Source organism: Solenopsis invicta, chromosome 4 (assembly GCF_016802725.1).
Source record: "Solenopsis invicta isolate M01_SB chromosome 4, UNIL_Sinv_3.0, whole genome shotgun sequence".
Taxonomy (NCBI): domain Eukaryota; kingdom Metazoa; phylum Arthropoda; class Insecta; order Hymenoptera; family Formicidae; genus Solenopsis; species Solenopsis invicta.
Window position 1 is genome coordinate 26,376,326 of NC_052667.1, and position 20,300 is coordinate 26,396,625.

At 42.3% G+C, this 20,300-nt stretch overlaps 1 protein-coding gene across 1 annotated transcript in view; it reads right to left on the bottom strand.

Moving 5' to 3' along the window:
- Positions 1-19,488, bottom strand: part of LOC105196312 (protein bric-a-brac 2) — a 59,938-nt gene extending 40,450 nt beyond the window's left edge. Inside the window, exon 1 of the mRNA XM_011162145.3 lies at positions 18,738-19,488. Coding sequence (XP_011160447.1) covers positions 18,738-18,745 — 8 coding nt within the window. The 5' untranslated portion in view covers positions 18,746-19,488. The remainder of the gene's footprint in view (positions 1-18,737) is intronic.
- Between the last annotated feature and the right edge of the window lie 812 nt (positions 19,489-20,300).

The window sequence follows — 20,300 nt, forward strand, 5'->3', positions numbered from 1 at the left end:
ATTTAAAGGATTCCGCTTTTATCAGTTTTCAGTCGAAAGGAATAACGATAATTCTATCATTTGCCAGGAAGCTTTACGACCTCCTCTCTTTGTATTCCGTCTCTTTAATCGTGACAGAATAATTCGCAGAGGCGAATAGATCGTAAAGATCCATTGCGTTTTCACTGTGTCGCGTAAAAGTGGTCCCTCTATATTCCACCATTCATCTATCTCGTCGTCGTTCTGTATTCCACCGTATTTCATCAGAATAATCTGCGCGGATGAACCACCGCGGGATCGGGAAGAATCCACTTCGGGTATTCCAATCGCGTTGCGCGAAAATGGCTTGACTTCTTATATTCCGTGATTATCGTTTGTTCGTTTTCTACACTTCACCCGTGTTACCCGCGGAACGGAATAATTTACGCGAGCGAATAGCCGGTAAGATCGAGCGCGATCCGATCGCGGCGGCGCGGCGTAAAAGTGGCTCACCTAGTTTTGAGGAACATTGTTTTAAGCCCCCTGCGACACGGCCAACCGCGTTGATTTGAGGAGGATAATTGAGTGAAAGAAGGAAGACGCGCAATTAAAGTAGCCGCGGGGAAAGAGAGAGAACCCAAGAGAAAACCGGATGCAACGCGACGTGAAGAAACGGAGTGAGACGGGATAGCCGGTGAGATGATCTTGGCGCAGTAGTAAAGTTTACGACCAAAGTATACCCCATAATATGTCGCAAATGGAACAGATTAAATAATTATTTATGTCAATAAAATTAGCAAACTGTTATGCCAATAAAATTAGCAAACCGAATTTGTGTGTATAATGGACAATTATTATAATTATTTGCCTAAACTTTCCAATGAGCTGGCTTTATAGTGGTTATTTATATATTTATACACTAAGCAAAAAATTTATTTGAATACTTGGAATGAATTATTTATTTGCAATATATATTTATTCACTAAAAAAAAGATAGTTAAATTACATTAGTGATTTCTGTACCAAACAAATATTTATTTACACTTAATAAAAATTTTCATTGTAAGTATTCAAACCAATGTCCATTAAAATTTAGTAGTTTTTTTCTCTCAGCGTAAACTTTTCTAATGTAATGAGTAACCGAATTTGTAGTTGTAGAAAAATTTTTCGTCTTTCCTTAGGAAGAATGCATATAACTTTTTAAATTCAACATATAATCCATACCACTTCTAATTTTCATTCTTTCCATCACTCATGAAAAAGAAAAATCTTTTAAGTTTCGCACTTATTACTCTCTCTCTCTCTCTCTTTCTCTGTGGATAAAAAATCCTTTTACATCTTCAATTAGAAAGTCTAGGCAAATAATATGTAGAAATTCTTTAAATATCCAGGTATGTATGTAATCTAAAAAATATGTACATTTTCACATTGTTTCTGTCAAGTATTATAAATTATATTTTATTATAATAAATTATTTATGTTGCAAAATGTTTTATACAAATAAATATATTTATACTTCTAAGCTGAAGTATGTAGATCTTGCAAAAAAAAAAATCGTACACATTCGGGGTAACTTTATTTTAAAATTATCGAGATATTAAACTCAAGACTGAGCAACTCGGTGGAAATTCGAGGCGACAAACAGCGCGATCGATCGCATTCATCGATACGCTTTCTCAATGTACTACCTCTGGTCTCGGCGCGATGCGCGTTAGAATCTGAAACACTTCGCCCGGTTTCTCCGGGGAGTTATGGCCCCGGCGGCGGCCGTCTCTCGAGCGATTTTCCTGTCACTTTCACTGAAACCCGCGAGAGGAGGAACGCGAGGAAGCCGCCGGTGGTGACGAAGAGCCGTGGACGAGAACGACGCGCTCGAAAGACGTCGGGAGAGATTGCAAATTTACGGCAGGACGTACGTTTGCGATCGCGAGAGACGCGAGAGCATTTTCCATCGTGATCCCGCGTGTGTAACGAAAGCGCGAGAGGGTGAAAGGAAACGGCGCATCTCTCTCTCCTCGGTGTGTGACGCGACACCAAAACGACGGAGGAGGATAATAAAAAAGCGTTCACGTGAAGGAGGAGAGGCGGGGAGAGGGAGGCCGGTTAACTCGCTAATCTTTCGGACGCGTTAGAAAGCCGCCACTTTCCTGAGAAATGGTAAACGAGAGTCGCCGAGAGTCTAGGCGAGAGATCAAGAAGCGCGTGTTGCGAGGAGAAGAAGAGAATTCAATTCTCTCAGATTCTTAACAAACAAAAAACGCAAGCGCTGACCATGGTAATTGGATTCTGGAATAAATGTGAATACAGTGCGCTTGTATTAAGATAGAAATTTAAACTAAATAAAAATGTGCGATGCTATGAGAGAAAAAAAAAAGAGAGCAAATGGAAAGAGAATTCAACCGAATAAGATGAGCGTCCTCGTGCAAGAATAATCTGATTGTATTTACAATCCTCTAAGGAATAATGTTGTAAGACATTTATGAAGACAATATTTCATTTTTGAAATTTCGACGTTATCAATAGATTTTTAGAACGTGTAATAATTTTAAGGTAAATTTTAATGCCTGTAAATACAGAAGATAGCAATCCAAAGATATGAAAAATCACGATTCCATATATTTTATTTAGGACTCGCAAGGAAGACAGACTTCCGAAAAAATGTTAACTTGTATCGAAATTATATTTCATATACGTGAAAAAGTATTTAAAAAAAATGTTGCAAACATAAATTTTTACCGCGAGCAATGGAAGCAGGCTGTTTCAAAGATTATAGGATATCGTGAGAAAATCGAGGAGAGAAATCGAAGAAGTGAAGTGTTAGCGACCGGTTCTCATCCCTTACGCTCGCATTTTCTTTGGCAGCGTCGAAGAAGCACGGGTTTTTCCCCTCTTATGTGGGAGAGAGAGAGAGAGAGAGGGGGGGGGGGGCAATCCGCCCTTCCATCTTCCCTCCCACGATTCATCTCAATTTTTCTTCGAGCTTTTTGTGTCCAATTTCACCTCGCCTCCCTGCCACGCCACGTCCTTTTTCTTTTTCCCCGTCTATCCCTCTGCCATTCGCGGAGTAGACGAACTCGCTCTTCGTGTTTTACTCCCCCTACCTTCCCCGCCACCCTCATTCTTCTCTCCGCTCTCCCCTCTCGATTCCTACCCTCTCTCTCTCTCTCTTTCTCTCTCTCTTCGTTTCTTCGCCCTTCTCATCCATTTCACGACCGTCGTTCCGTCTCCCTCGCCATCCTTCGCCCTCCTTTTTCTTGTCTCTCGGTCGTTTCATCGCTTCTTCCACGACCCTCCGCTCACCTCCTTTCACCCCTCTCCCAGCCTTTTCCCTCTTTCGCCGCGCGCCTTGGTTCCATTTACTCATTCCCTCTTCCCCCCACGCCTAAGACGCTATTTTCTCGTGGCCCCTTCGCTTCCACGGTTATACGCTACCCTTCTTTCTCCTTCTGTCTCTCCCTCCCTTCCTTCCTTCTTCTCACCCCAACTACGACGAGGGAGAAACAACCTCCCCTTTTCCCTGGTTCTTTCCTATATCTCCGTCCTAGCTCTATCCCTCCCGCTGTCTCCTTCTTTTCTCCTCTGGCTTTTTCTTTCCCCCTCTATATCCATCTATCTTTCCGTTCCATTCCCTCCCAGCTAACCCAGCTGCCTTTTTCCTCTCCTCCTTCTCCTCGTCTCGCCTCGATCCGCCGGTTCTTTCTCTGTGGAGCGCGTTTTACGTTTTTCCAACGTTATCGACGCGTCGCCTCCTCGCTTCTTCCCGGATTTTTCCCTTTCGCGGCCACCGTTCTCGAGACGACGACCAACCGGCTCTTTCTACGGGAAAACGCAAGCGGAAACGACCGCCTCCCTCTTTCTCCTTCACCTCTCCATTTTCCCCATCCCGCTATGCTATTTCACATTTCCAAGTGAGAAGGGGACTGGAATCTTCCAAGAGACTTTTCTCCGTTGTCTTCTTTCGTAGTTCTCTTTTCGTTTCTCTCCCTAGATTTCTTTCCTAGCTTCGTCGAGATGCGGATGATAAAGGGAACTAATAAAATCTGCATGACGACCAGCGGATTCTGCATAAAGTTCTATGCTCTCTCCCTCGGACCTCGCTGTTATGATAACCCGGAATTTCTCGGCGATGTATAAATGTCAATTTGATTCGGTCGCGAGGGACGGGATAGACTGTCGCCCGAGAGTACTTTCGTAGGATCATCTCCCGAGTTGAACGTAAATAGAATCCGACTTGGGCATCTTTACCCTGAAGATAGTCCGGTAAAGATCTTTCAAAAATAAAAAAAAGGAAAAAGGAGAAAAGGCATCCACAGGGTCACATTTACTTTTTTCTTTCATGAAGTATCTCGTTTTTGAGAACAAGAGGACATATTCGAGATTAGAAACGCCTTTCGCGTTACGTGTCTGCAAGACCTCGGTGGCATAAAATGTGTCGCCGAAATTGACATTGCAAAAAATATACGTTCGCACACACCGCATACTCTCGTCTACCTCCGTCATGAATATTTCTTTTGAGCTTTTACGATTTCCTATTAAATATTTCCATTTCAGAAAACAAAATGGAATATAGCTTCTTTCTTTCAAGCATGAGATCTCTTGTTACGCAAAAATGTCCTACTTTGCGAGAAAAATTACTCAGCCGTCGAAATTTTTATGACACTAAAAGGAATTAGTAGCAGATTAATTATCTTTGTTACAAAAAAAAATGAAAATATTTATATACTTTATATATCTGTATTTTGTTTCAATTTTTGTTTAGCTTTTCTCAATGCGATAAAAATTATTTTAAGAAATAAAGTTATGGAAAATATTTTCATTATATTTTTATACTTAGATACAAGTGCGAGAGAACAAAAATTAATTGTAAGCAGAGAATTTTTGAAATAATAAGAAAGAATCATGATCGATCTACATGCGACTTTGGAGAATATAAAAAGAGGACTTCAGTACGTTTTCCCGCGAGTTTAATAAAAGTTTCGATCGATAAAATGGCAGGAATTTATAAACTCGCATGAGCGCAATTATTTTCTGGTACTCGATTTCCAATCGATTCCCTCGCCATGGAAAAGCGAGAGACGCAAAGTTTACTTCTATCCAAAGGGGAAGAAAGAAAAAGGGATAGCAGGCTGAAGGCAGAGAGGCAAACACAGAAAAGAAGAATTGCATTAAATGAGGAGGGGAGAGAAACGCAATGGGTTCCAATTTACGTCTGTAGCACAAGATGAACTTGTTCTTTGAGATATTTCAATACTACTTTTTCCTTCGACTCCAATATTTTCCATGATACAACACTCGATGCAAACATGTACTAATGTCGCAGATTCGAAAAAAAATATCTGCATTGCGGATCTTGGTGAAGCTCGCGCCGTACCTTTCTTGAAGAATCTGAGTTAAAATTTGGCACGAGATCGAGACTCATTCTAGTAAATGCCTTTGCCGACTGTTATTTGAGCTAGAGTATCACTAATCTGATTTGCTTTGGAATAAAATGGAAATTTTGTTGGTAAATCTAAATTTGTATTTTCGCAAACACATTTACGCGAAAGAAACTCTCCTGTGTTTGAGAATTCTGTTGTCACCAGCAAAATTCACACGGGACGCTATATTAAAAATTTGCAATGCTCTTGTAAAAAACATAAAAGATTCAAATTCTTAAAAAAATTCTGAAAAACATATTAAATGATAAATATTTGTCATATAAATTAGGTAAAAAAAATTGTTTTTTAACGTTACCATATTAGTTTTAGAGAATCTAGAACAATTCTTTTACAAATTTAATTTAAACAATTATTAAATTAACAAACTTACAACCAATCAGAAACGCGGAAGAGATTTCAAATTAGATTACATGTTAATTTTAAAATAAAAAACTGTTTTCTAAAGAATATCAAAAGTATCCAAGTGTCTTTAGTAAGATTTTATTTAAAAGTTCGAATAATCGAAAAATCCGATTTCAATTTGAGATATTCGCGTTTTCGTAGAAGGCGCGCTTCTCTTCGAAAGAAACTCGCATCGAGGACAGGAATGGTAAGAATCGGCTATGGTAGCGCGATGTGTCTTTCGGTCGATGTAAAAAGCGTTCCCATACGCATTGCCAGGGTTTGCATCAATGATCTTCCCACGTTCCCCCGCAATGATTGCAACTGTGTGCGACTGTTCCTTTTTCACAGAACGACCGACGCGTTTTTCAGTTAACATTTCGTCTCTTAAACCGAGTAGAATGTCGGTGGCAGAATCTCGATAAAGGACATGATTATCGACAATTTTATGTAATTTGCCATAAAGGTTTGTACAAATACAAAGTTTTAATTATTTATTTTTTTCCATTTAACTTTGCGTTCTCAATTCCTGACTCTTAAAATTCTTTGAACTCTTATCTCTAAATTGTCCGCTTTACATTTAAAGTCCTTAAATCCTAACTCTAGTTTTTAATCCTTAGCACTTTTATTTTTCAATTCTTCGGAGGCCTGAAATTCTCTCAATTTCCGTCTTGACTTCGATTTGACCCCAAATTGGCAAAGTTCTAAACATAAATTTAGAGGGAACAAAGCGAGAATGAAAGCCTGCCCGAAGGATTCTATTCCACGTCATTCTAGGATGATCATAACAAACGATGGACAGCGGGGCTCCACGTCGCGTCGTTTGGTCCTAATTTCCGTCCTGTCTGTATACCGTAAGGCATAACAGTACCGCATTCCGAATGCCCTTCGTTTCTTCGTTTCTCTCCGTTCACCTTTCCGAGAGCGTCTGCTCTCTCGGCCGCTCACCTGTTCCCCTTCGCCCTCACACCAGTTCAAGTCCTCCTTACAGGATATATTTCAGAAAATCGAATGATAGCGAAACGGTACTTTCCATTATATCTATAGATACTTCCTCTTTTGTAAAATAGTCGAGGCTCGATTTTATTTGATATAAAAAATAAAAAAAAAATAAAAAACGATAGATGTCTTTGTGACTTTTTAAGCTGACTGAACAAGTGAAAAATATTATTCAGCACACTGAATTTAAAATACGTTTTATATTAATAATAAAAATTTACATAACGTGTTATGAAAATGAGCTATTGATAATTCAGACATTGAACATTTAAATGATAAATTTTTGATCTCGAAATTTGAAGAATTCGACGAGTATTGTCGCGAAAGGATGGAAAATACCGTTTCATTTTACTATACTGTATCTATTTCATAAATTTTCTCGAACATGTTGCGAATATGGCTTCTTTGGCCACTGTCGCTTCTGCGCGCGCGTACGTTTTCGAAGGGAAGGAAAGGAGAGGCGAAAGGAACGACGCCGCGACGTGACGGGGACGTTCCTCGTGAGATGGAGGGAACGGACGCACCCGGAACCGTCATTTCACCGGGCGAGGAGAACGGCGAGAGAGATCCGTGACACGTGGAGAGAAGCAAGAAAGGAGAAAGGAAACTAGATATTTGTTCTATGCCGTGATACGCTGCGCAATTAATCTTGGGAATACCGATGTGCCGGGCAAGAACTATTGGACAGTTTGTAATTGCAACCGAAGGAACGAAGCACAACTCTATATTTTATAACTTTTATTTTTTTTCCTGCATTTACTCTATATAACTTTAAAAGCTTTTTTCTTAAATTTTATACATAAGTAAACATCCTTAGATTAACTAAAAAATTCCTACTAGAACTATAAATTGTATACTTTTCTATATTTGATTTAAGAAATATTTTATTTTTCAAATTGCTACGTGATTTTTCTCCGTATATGGCTATACATCTCGTTACATGTAGCTGTTCTTGTTTTGATGATAGAGTTTGTCAATGTTGTGTCTCGGATAGAACGATTTTTCTCGAAGCTAACAGTCGCAAATGAAAATTGTAGCTCTGCTCGAGAGCGAGACCTCGTCCTGAATGTCGTCACTTGTGAGTTAAATGCGGTCAATCAAAGAACGGACAGGATATAGAAACAGAAAGAGAGAGAGAGAGAGAGAGAGAGAGAGAGAGAGAGAACTGGGTAGTTCAATACGTTTTTCATATATATCTTCACAACCTATGTGATACAGTAATCCTATTTAAAATACGTACATAAAAACAACTGTCAGTAAATAAATAAAAATGTAAAAATATTTACATATTTTATTAATTTACTCACAATTGTTTTTATACATATAATTTAAATAGGATTACTGGTGATAGAATTCACCGATTTAAACCGATTTAATTCTTTTCATTATTGTAAAAGCGTGAGGAAAAAAAATGGAAAAATGAAAATTGTTAATTCATAACTCCATACACATCGTTTGTATATATAACTCTGCATCATAGATTCATTACATTTACTTCATTGCCGCCCGACAAATTTCGATAATGCACGACCTTCATTTTCTCGTGTTCGTCGACGAGCTCCATGCTCTTTTCATCCGGTCGGTAGAGCGAGATAAACGAGGATCGTGGAAACCACCCCCGAGCACCACGTGATCACAAGCGGGGGATTGCGACCCCTCGAAGCGCGGAGGGTGAACGCGGGGTCTCGCTCAAGGTCGCACGTGGACCGCTGCGAGCGATATCTCGATTCGACTCGGCACGGTCTGACATTTTTTTTTCCTCGCGCTCATCGAACAAGCGCGGAAGTTGCGATCGCGCGAGAAAGAATCTCCCCCTCTCGTCCCTTTTCTCACTATCTCGCGTTTCCCGCTTTTTCTCAGTGCGCCGCAATTTGCGGCGTCGAATGTTCTCACTGCGTCCTCCTCCTCCTCCTCACGCTCGGAGAAATCGAATGCGCTATTTTGCCTCTAGGAATTAATGCTTCTTTGTGGATCTCTTTCGGAGGAAGACGAGGTGGAGGAAACTTTTTGAGTGCGGAAAAAGAAGCAGCGAGATGATGACTACGACGACGACGATGTTGGCAGGGCGATCCCGTAGTAACGCTCGAACGAAAGGAACAAAGAAGGGAGCCAGAGGAAGGGTAGAGAGAAGAGGGTAGCGAACGGGGGATAGCGGAGAGAAGAGTCAGAGGCTCCTTTGTGTGCACAGCGCTCGAACGGGAAAGAGCGAAGGGGATGAAAGCGGAGGACGAAAAAGAACCAGGGGGGGGACAGATGGCCCTTTCAGACAATGAGAAACTCCGAAGATAAGGGCGGTGCACGAGCGAGAATGCGAGGGGAGAGAATGGAAGGAAATAGCGTCGAGAGAGGATGAGAGCGGTGGAGAGACTGAGAGAGAGCGAGAGGAAGGTCGAAGGGAAGATAGGAGCTACTTTTTCGAGGAAGGGACGTGGAGGACGTAATGAACGATGTGGAAAGACGGAGGGAGAGAGAGAGAGAGAGGGAGAGACAGAGAAAAAAGGGAGAGAGAGAGAGAGAAAAGAGGAGATGAAGAGGGAGGCGGCTGTCCCAGAGGAAAGAAGAGGATGGAAAACGGGTGACTCAGGCAGAGAGCGGACCGCGCGGGCAATTTCTGGGGGCGATTAACGACGAGCCAACTGAAAGCGGACACACGCGCATTTTTCTCCGTGTTGGGCGTTGTGTTTCATACGTATCGTACTTAACCCTGACATTACCGGAGAGAATTTTCTATCGCGGGGGCACGTTTATATTTAGTGTATAAAATAAGCAGCATCGCTACGAGCAACTAAATTAATGAAACTTTGCTACGCCAACCATGCCTAGGTATTATTAATAGTGTAAAACTAGACAAGTGTAAGACACTCGTGAGACCATTTCTCGAGGCAAACAATGAAAACTAATATTCCGATTTTGTAATATACTTCCTGTAGGACTTGCTAAGTCGGATAAGCAGTAATTTTAACTTTTCTGACTGCACGCCGTAAGTCTTAAAAGCGTCAATGCGAAGGCGGCGTGTTGCGAGTGTGCACTTCATTGAGTACTCCACCCAGTCCCTCTCTCTTTTATCTAACAACTGGAGTTTATTAGCGTATCGCCAAAGAAGAATGAACGAGCGAAGCTCCGAGAGTGTGACATTTACGTCGTAATCTTAAGAATAGCATGCGAGACGCGATGCGTTTATAACTTGGTGGAAAGTGTCGTGGGCTAGAGTCAAGTATTTCGCTCCGATGAAATTATGCCAGTAGTTTTATTACACGATCCAATAATCTTTTTTTTTTACACACGATTCTATCGTGCTCGAATAAAAATAAATGACAAAGGTTTCAAACTCATCTGCAATTTGGACGTTATCTTTTTCTTTACAAAATTTTACATGCACAAAGATCATTATGTTGCAAAAAATACATTTAAAATTAAATATTTAATATTAATGGCTTAAATTAATGCAATATTAACGTTAATTTAATTTAATATTAATATTTAAAAATATACTTGATATTTAGTGGAATTATATTTGTATAAATTATATGTTATACTATTGTTTGTGCATTCTCGATTTGCATGAGCATAAACGTTGCGGCGCATCAAAAACAAGAGTTTTAGAAATCTAGTACTAAAGAATTAGCGTGTTACGGATTAATTAGTCAAATGTGGATGCCTTTCTATCAACTTCAGCGAGTGAGAAGAAATCGTTTCGAGATGGTTTAACGCGCAATAGCTCACGGCGCTACCACATCTAGCATCCTTGGCAATTATACGTAGACGGTCGATCGGTACCGCTCCTTTTTACGCAGCGACGTAGGAAACTCCTTTCTCCTTTTACCGGCGATACTTCATAACGCCCTGTGTCCCGTTCGCTCGTTTCTTTCTCTCGATCGATCGCGCGAAGAATAGTTGTGCACAAATATAAATGCATCAATTCTAATCATTTCTGTCAATTAATTTAACGCACCTCGTCCGAAATCTCTTGATATTTTAGAGGCAGATATGAGACCCGAGCGTAATTTAATCCAATAGACGAAGGGAACTGCGCGAAAATTGAAATACCTTACGAGTTTGATTTGTGGGAGCTCCGCTTATCTTTTTATTATTCAAAAGCGGTCTCATCGCTCAAACAAGCTTGGAAAACGACGCTTTAATTGATCCGAGAGAACTTTTTATGTAAGCGAGTGCTGAGGACGGGACGGAGAAATCGACCGATGCGTATCTCTCTTTCTCGCGTTCTCTTTCTCTTTTTTCATCTCTCTCTCTCTCTCTCAATGCAGCCGTTCTCCTACATCGAGCCATTTGTTCTACGTTCTCTTTGAAGGAGAAACAGGACGCGCGGAACGTTGAAGGAATAAGAAAGAGACATGAGCGCAGAAGATAGTCGAGGGTTGTCGGTGAGCGAAAGAGCGAGGGATGACTGCGTGTATAGAGCGGGTCGAAGGGAAAGCCGAGGAGGGCGAAGGTGAGAGGTGAGAGACACGTCGACGAAGGAGCACAGACGAAGGTGGAGTAGTACAGTCGAGACGGGAAAGGGGATGGAGGAAGGAAGGGAAGGTAAAACATGGAAGAGGAAGAAGAGGCGCGCGGCGGGTGAAGGCAGATCGAAACGCAAGGGAAGAAAAGAGAGAAGGTTAGGGTGGTTAGGTTAGCTGGGATGGTGGCAACGGGGGAAGTCAGAGGGTGAAGAGACAAAGCAGAAGGGAGGGCGAGGGAGGGTGGGAGAAGAAACGGTACACGGGCGCAGAGCGAAGAAAGAGAAGAGCGTTTCATGCCCTTCTCCCTCCGTCGTTCTCCTTCTGGCACGGCTCTTTTTGTGCTTCCCTCTTTTACCCGTCCGAGATATACCGGGTGGAAGAGGATGAGGAGAGAAGAGAGGAGCGAAGAGACAGAGAGGGAGAAAGGAGAGAAGATTCTTCTTCGTTCTTCTGGATGAGTCAGGCGCAGGTCAGGCGAAGGGGGAAGGACGAACAGGAAGCCGGGCAGAGAGGAGGAGAGGCAGCGGGAGAAAGAAAAGGAGAGAGAGAGGGTGAGAGAGGTAGAGAGGAAGAGAGACCGTGCGAAAAAGAGAGAGGCGGTAGCGACGACGACGACGACGACGACGACGACGACGACGACGATGACGACGGCGACGACGACGACGACTTAGCTGGGAGAGAACACGAAGATCCAAAACGGGGACAAAGAGAAAATGACAAAGGCGAGAGGGGCGGCCGATTCGATTGGAAAGGCAGGCAGAGGGGCCTCTTTCCTTTTACCAGCGTTTTCTCCGTATTACGTTCCGTACTTTCCGTTGTTCCTGCGCGCGCGCACACCAATGCGCATCCACATCCGTATACGCGACCAAATGCACACGTACACAAGCAACACATATACCCGCGTTCTCTTTCCTTTCTGTCCTCCCCCTCGTCTCCGTCGACCTCTTGTCCTATCCTCCTTTACCCTCCACGCCATTCTCCTTCTATCGCTCTCCTCCTCATCGTTCCGCACCGCCTTCGTCCTCTTCGTCGCTATTGTACGTGCATGTACGCGCGTACGTGTGTACGTGCGCCTCGTCTCAATCGTACGCGAGGTTTCATGTCGCACCGGCTCTACGCTCCCGCGGCGAGAGGGCGGCTTTGTACGTGGGTGAACGGGAAAATGTCTTTTGAAACCTTTCTAGGTCGCTCTCGATCGCCCCACTGTCAGTCATGCACACGCGAGATCCCGCTCTCGAGAAAACGCTCGCCGCCGCGCGTCGTTTCGCTCGACGATTTGCCGGGCGGCTCGACGCGGTGCGACCCGATGGTTTCGCGTAAAATTTTCGTATGAAAACACAAAAAGAAGAATAGTACAACAATTTCGCTAAGGAGATGTGTAGGAAACGTGGAAGCATCTCTGATTTAATTATGTTCATGCGCACGCGAGTAGTTGCATTTAAATTAGACAGTGACGACACTGCGCAGAATCTCGCAAGGGGTCCAGTGGCTGCTACGGGAAGAAGTAAAGAAGAAAGGAGGACGGCAGCGAAGAGAAACGGACGATAAAAAAAATATGGAGAAAGAAAGAGACAAAAAAAAAATGAAAAAGGGAATATCGAATTCATCAGCACATATTACGCGATGATCACCCTCGTTATGTGTTATATTTTATTCTTTCAGGCTTCACTTGCAAAGAAAGTACCGTATTTAAATGTAAAGGATCCTAATCCTCTCCCTCTGTCTCGGCGCAAAATTTTTTTACGTTAATTAAATAATTTTTCAAAGATGATCTGCGATTAATTTTTAAGGTCAAAGTTCAAACGAGTGGGCGAAAAAGTCATTCGCTTTTCCCTGACGAAATGAAAAACCTGCCCTGTATTATGTCGAGGCGGCATAAGGTCTTATATTGCGTAGCAAAGTCAAACATTGTTTTATAATACGCCTACTCGTCGCCATCGCGACATTTCACAAACGAAGATACGAACGAGCGTGCTATTGAGGCAGACTCACGCGGCGAGACTCGTTCTCGCTTTTGCAATTTGTAAATCCCGTCGTCGTGCGCGCGCGGGGCATTACGGTACCGCGATCCTCGCGTTCCCTCTCTTTTTTTCGCCGATTCGCATCTGGTCGTCCTCCGGAACTCGATCCTTGAATCGTGTCGGGTGGGGAAAAAAAGGGGCAGGAAGAGAGAAGGAGGCGATCGATGGAAGAGAAGAGACGTACGCGGAGAGAGGCTGAGGAGAAAGGCAGAGGGATAGAAAGAGGGAAGGACAAGAGGGGAGAAGTTGAAGCTAGAATATGCGCAAGATAGATAGATTGAGAGAGGAGAAGAGAGAGAGAGAGGGAGAGAGAGGGAGAGAGAAAGAGAAAAGGTGTTGTTCCGTCGAATGCGCGGCGGGGAACGAATGCGAGGCAAGGCTGAGAGAAGGAACAGTAAAATTGTGGAGAATGTGCACGCGCCATCATCAGGGTGGCCTAGATTCAACCAAGACCTGCTTTCTAGGCAGCATTTCTCTTTATCATCGGCGGTGTGCGATGTATAGGCGGACCGTTGCCCGATGCGCGCGGAGAAAATCTTGCAGGATGCACACGAACACCATTCGTCGTGGGACGAAAGATTGCGCGTCGTTAAACTTGTGATCCTTAATCGAGCCGATTACGAGCGATTCATACTCGCGTTCACGCAGATCGAGCCTTAAGAAGGTTTTCCAGCTTAAAAAAGTGCAGGGGAGAATCACGTGACTTTTCATTCATTTATCTCTTAACACAAGAGCTTTTTGGCATTGCTATATTCAAGTAATAGATAATGAATAAAATTTACACAAAAATAATAATTTGTTGTTAAAAAATATTTTTTTCGTGATATTGATACCCTGGAAAAAAAGTTGTTGATTTGATTAAATTCGTTCAATTCAAGTATTTATGTATTTAAATTAAATATATAAATGCTTGATTTGAAGAATTTAACTTAAATACATAATACTTGAAGAAATTTAATCACGTTGAAAAATTTAGTCAAGTCAACAATTAATACTGATCTGCAAAAATTGGAAAAAATTTATTTTATTCTATATTACAAGAAAATGATTACGGTAAAACTTCATTTTTTTTAATTCCAAAGTGTTCTTTAAACTCCATTTCGTCTTTCTTATAGTTTTTCAAAATTCTTATATTTTGTTTGTGATTAAATTACTTAAAATTTCTATCCCATAGACTCAACGGTATTTTAGAAAGTTATTTAAAGAATTACAGTACAAAAAATATTTTAATATAGTCAGAAATGCCTACATATTAATCATAAATTTATTTTCGAAATTTGATTAAGTTTTCATATTATGAAAAGACTGGAGAATCTCCCTAAGTTCTTATATCTTGGTCGTATCCGCGTAAGAACATCATCTCGCATAAGATTCAAAAGAACCTCTGCGCTTGTGTGTTTCTTATTCAATTTTAGCACACGGTAATACGTTCAATGTTTCTTCTTCAGAATGTATGAAACATTTACTACCCGGAAGTGGGATAATGATTGAGATCGAACTCGGGACAATCGGGACCTATGAATCATTCAAGCACGAAAAGAACATGTAACGTCAAATTTTCCCGAGTTTGTACTTGCTTGTTTAAAGGACAATACCAATTTTAGTGACGGAAGATGTTCCGTGGTCCAATCGGAAATTTAAAGACCCAGGCAAATTTTTAATTTTAATTATTTTGCCTCAAATTCGGACAAATACAAAAAAAAAGTAAAAAACGTCGAGTCAGACAATTGTGAAACCATATTCTAAAAAGTCGGAAGAGTGTACCAGAATTTTTTCAAATTTTTTAGAACTAAAATATTCTTTTAAAAATACTATCCGGCACCAACGACCCGGTTGGACTAGGAAAGCAACGAAAAAAATATTGGACCACGGAAGATTAAAAAGAAAATAGTCGCAAATTTCAGGGGCTCGGTCTAAATACCCGTTTTAAGCTCTTGCCGAGTGATTCGTGACGAATTTATTAATGTATCGGCGAGGCGAAGGGAAAGCCGGGGGAGAGAGAGGCACGCACGTACGTAACGCGACTGCGAAACTTCGTCGATCGGTCACCATCAATCATCGGCGATTTTCTCCTATTTGACGGTCATTTAATTACCGAGATAAACCCGTTTACCGCACGCGCTCGCGCGCGCGCGTAACACACGATGAAACGAGCGCTCCGGTGCCTTTCGTCGGTCGTGTCACGCACGGCGATCGACACGCGATGCAACCAACTTACGGCGCCGTGCGACTGTTGACAGGAAAATACAGGATCGTCCGACAATCAATGTCCCAGGACGCTTCGATACGAATGAGAATACGCGCGAAAGGTGTGCTAATAAGTAATAATGCACCGGCAACACCTATTGATTCGTACCGCGGAATCGACGTTTCCGATATCTCCGATGTCGTTGCTATCGAAGTCAGTCTACCGTATTAACAAGGTCGCGAGGGGATTCTGTTAAATCGCCGTACCTAATACAGTTGACGCCGAGAATTGCGAGCCATAAATTTCCACCTCTCAATTTATATAAAATTTATTGCAATTTAATATGATTTTAATTAAAGTCACGTCATACGTGTATCTGTATATTGCATAAAAACGGTGAGATATCCGCGTAACTCCGGACGGACATAATAAATTGAATTAAATTAAAATCACGACGAACTGCCTGCCGCGCCGTTCCGTTTTGCCGGTAAAAAGAAGAGGAATTCGATGCCGCTGATCAGATCCATCGTCTGCAGATGTTTAATCAAATTGCCTCAAACGCACAAATGCACGCGTGCAAAGGAGGGGAAACTGGATTCTCGAGAAACAGTAGGGAATCTTTCGAACCTCTGTCATTACCTAACCGGCCTCAAAATTTACATTGATTTAAATTGATTGATCATCGTGACGATTTTTACCGTGTCGCCGCGCAGGGTAATATATTTCTATTTCTACGAGACGAAAAGGAAAGGCAGGTCTCTCAGGCAGCCTTCAGCGAGATTTCTCTGGACTCACTTGGGGACGAGAAGGCACGTGCCCGAGTAAAATGCCGATAAACTGGCGCGGCCGCGGCCGTCGCATCCGAATGCATCCCGCGCGCTCGTAATCGCCGATTATTGGCCGGTGCATCGCGCACGTGACCTACCGTAACGGGTGACACGGCGGTTTCGAGCGGCCAAAAACCGCGTGGCGAGGCGCGCGCGCGCCGATCCCAAGAGTAACTGTCGACCTACGTACCTTTCCACCGATGTAGATTAACTTTAATTGCGGTTTAACGTACTCCTTATCTTTTTCCAATTCTTAGAACTAGATTAACTTCAACCTCGGTTTTCTGGTTTTAGAAAATAGAAAAAGATAAAGAGACTACGCGTTCAACCGAGATTGAAGTTAACTTTCCGTGCTTCAACCGCGGATTTGAAGACTCGGGTAAATTTTCAATTTTGAATTATTCTTTTTCAAATTCCGACACGTACAAAAAAAAAGTGAAAATTTCGGATCAAACAATGGCCATAGTTATGCAAGAAACATCCGACCCACGTAAAGTCTAGTTGGAGAAAAATCATTTAAAAACGCAGATGGAAACTGTTTCCTATTCATTTTAAGCACATATTAAGCTATGATTTTTTTAATTTAATGTAGAAAAATGTGTGGATTACTCACTGATTCAATAATTAAAAAATAAAAATTTTGAAAGTTGAGCGTTTTTTTAATTATGGTCAATTATAAAATTATATTCTGGAAAGTTGGAGAGATGGTATCAGAATTTTTTCAGATTTTTTAAAACCCCAAAACTTTCAAAAATAATATCTGACTCGGTTCTCCCTAAATTTTTTGGAATCTCATTATAAAGAGATTAAAAATTCAATCTTGAAAAGGAGTCAGATTTTATTCCAAAGAAGTGAGATTCCATTCTAAAGAATTTAAAGAGTTGAATTTAGAAAGCATCGAAAAAACATTTAAAAAAATCACAAAGGGTTAATCTGCATTGGTCGAAATGCACATCAATCGGTGTCAGTACCTCTCGTGCGACAGGTCGCACTCAAACTCGAGCGGATTGTGTCACGAGTGGAGCGTGTCGCACGCGCGCATGCACGCATGCATGCATGCATGCGCGCACGCATTCACGCACGTTCAGTCCGGTTAAGGAGTCAAAACAATGCGGCCTCGTTCACGAGCTGCCGAGGAAAAACGAGGAAAGTTAACGCCTCCGCTGATCTTTGCCTTTATCGTTTCGATTTAATCGCGTCGCGTTATGAAAATAAATCAAACTGCCAATAATCGCGGAGGACTTTATTTTTAGGACTATTTTAAATTTCGAGACAAAATTTTACGTCATTCCTCTCGAGGACTATCAATTTCGTTTTTCGACGACGACTTGAGAGAACTTTAAAGCTAGCTATATTGAGAAAAAGATATTAAAATTTTATTTGTGGAATATAAATTTATCTCATTGAAATGAATCTTCACATTTATATACGGCGAAATAAAATTTTATTTCTAGCAAATAAATCAATTAAGAAAAATGAAATATATTTCACAGAAATGTATATTTTGCGATCGTAATCCAATTTGTTTGTAACTAATAAATATCGATGAAAATATCACAAGTAATATTTTCTCCTGAATATTTCGATTTTTTTTTCTCACAATTAGTGTACCCAATATTTTTTTTATTCCTTTAATAGTATTTTATTTCTTATTTCAATAAATTTTAATTTTTTTTACACAATAAAAGTACGCACGCACAAAAATGAAAACAAAAAGCGATTTTATGCTAATAACAAAAAAATCTCTTAATTTTTGAAAATATATAATGTTTAAAAAATGTCTTCGCTATTAGTACGAAATTGTCCTTTAATCGTGTAAAAGAATTTGGAGTTCCGTGAAGCCAATTCAAAGATATTTTCTAATAAAAAGTGTCGGTAATTTGCCAAGTTTAAGTTGCACCTGAGTTGCATCGGATAAACGTTATCGATCTCATTGATTTAAAAACTTGGAATAAATTCGCGGTTATCGAGAAATTCACTTGCGGCGGTAGCAGACTCGTTTTGTACGTAAAGTGGAGGAGTCCGACAGGCGTTAAACTAATAATCAGACATTCGTAACGTCATCGGAATATGTGCATTTTATGCATAAAAGCGCGATACGCGGTATTGTCGCCCGTTCGCGTTTCGCAATTGGCTCATTGACTGGCGCACTTGTCCGGGAAGCACGTGGTCTCATTGATAATCAAAAGAAGAAAAAACGGAGAGGGAAGGAAAAAATGACGTGCGCCTCCGGACGCTCGCGGACTGTCTCTCGCTTTCAACGCCAAAAACAAAATTTTACAGCATCGGCGAACGATGAAACGCAAGATTCCCTCGCGAAGAGACGAGGATTAGGGACGGAGTGTGTGACAGGAATGCGAAAGAAATTATCGCGAAGAATTGACGTGAGCAAAGTCCGCCGTCGACGAGCAACATCGTCGTCTTCGCGAGGAGAGAATCTCACGATCGTGACAGTTACGTACCTCACCATGACCTGACCCACAAATGAAATCGCAGCGGCAGCAGCGGCAATGGTAGTAGTAGCAGCAGCAGCAGGAACAGAAGCAACAGCAGCAGCGGTAGCAACGACGATCCGGGCTCCGCGGTGGTAATTGCCAACCCCGCGTCGCTCCAAGGTCCCCCGAGGGATGTTGACGTACACCACACTTTCGCCGTGTATCAGATGATAAACACACCGTCGCGAGGGCGCGAAAAACAGAGAGCGAGAACAGCCCTCTTCTCGTCGGACGTACGGTTATCGCGCGGTCGCGGGCACGCGGGCACGCGGGCACGCACGCACGCACGCGGGCACGCACGTAAACTGTCACCCACGCACGGCCGGTGTCGGTCGTGTCAAAACGCCGCGAGAAACACGCACGCACCGCGTTGGCCACCGGCAGCTGTCACTCACGGATTGCCCGTGAAAACGTCGCGGCTCGAAGTGGCATAGCGAATCACGGGGAGACAGAGACAGCGGGAGAGACCGGAGAAGGCGAGGAAGGGAGAGGGAAAGGGAGAGGGAGAAGGAGAGAAAGACGGAGATCGAGGCGCAGCGAGTTGGCAAGGAGAAAGGGAGTGAAAGGGGGAAAAGAGGAAAGAGAGAGAGAGAAAGAGAGAGATAGAGAGGAGGAAGGGAGAAACAGCGTTGGACACATGCATGCACACTAGGGGGCACTGCGATGGCGGCGGCGGTTGGGCCGTGCTCCGTCGCGGACGGTGGCGCAAAGCGATTAAGCGATTTTGTTGTGGACCCCGATTCTTCCCTTCGTCGGCTCTCTCTTCCCGGCTTTCCACTTCTCCCGCGCACGCCGCCTTTCGCCTCTCCCGCGCCGCCGTCCGGCCGCGCTACGCCGCGCGAACGTGTCCTAGAACGGAAACCCGGCTCTTTAGCCCCCACATCGTCCCCACTGCTCGAGCGCGTCGCGCGTTCCCCACCGCTCGCCAATGGCGCGACGTTAGCGTCGAGCGCGCCAGGCGCGTAACCTTCAAACGCCCGCGCAGGCACTTCGAGGCAGCCGGGGGCCCCCGCGCTTTTAAACGCGTGTTGACGTTGACGTTGTTCGACTCCTGCCCTGCCGGTGGTGTTCGTCATCCGTGGCGTATCCGCCTTTGACTTTTCAGTGGCGCCCTTATGACCGTAGCTTCTTCTAAAACGCAAAAAATAAATGCTATCTAATATAAAGTTTTTAACGTAAATAGCAAGTTATAAAGATAATAAAGAAAAATAAAAAGCGTGTTATTCAATACGCTATCTACAGATTAATTATATTATACAATATTTTATCATTGTGTCGTCAATCAGCATGAAAGGTGATACAAGTCAAAATTTTTCGAATTTTGTGTTATTGCAAATTGTGTTATAAATACATTGAATTTTAATCAGAAAATAAAAAAAAATGTTGAAAACAAAATTGATTAAATTGAAATAGAAAACGAACTGAATTTCAATAAGAAAAGGGAGCGGTGACAAATCAGAGAAGATAATTTTTAAGGATTTAATACATAATAACCATAATAAAATTTATATATGCATTAGTTAAAATTTT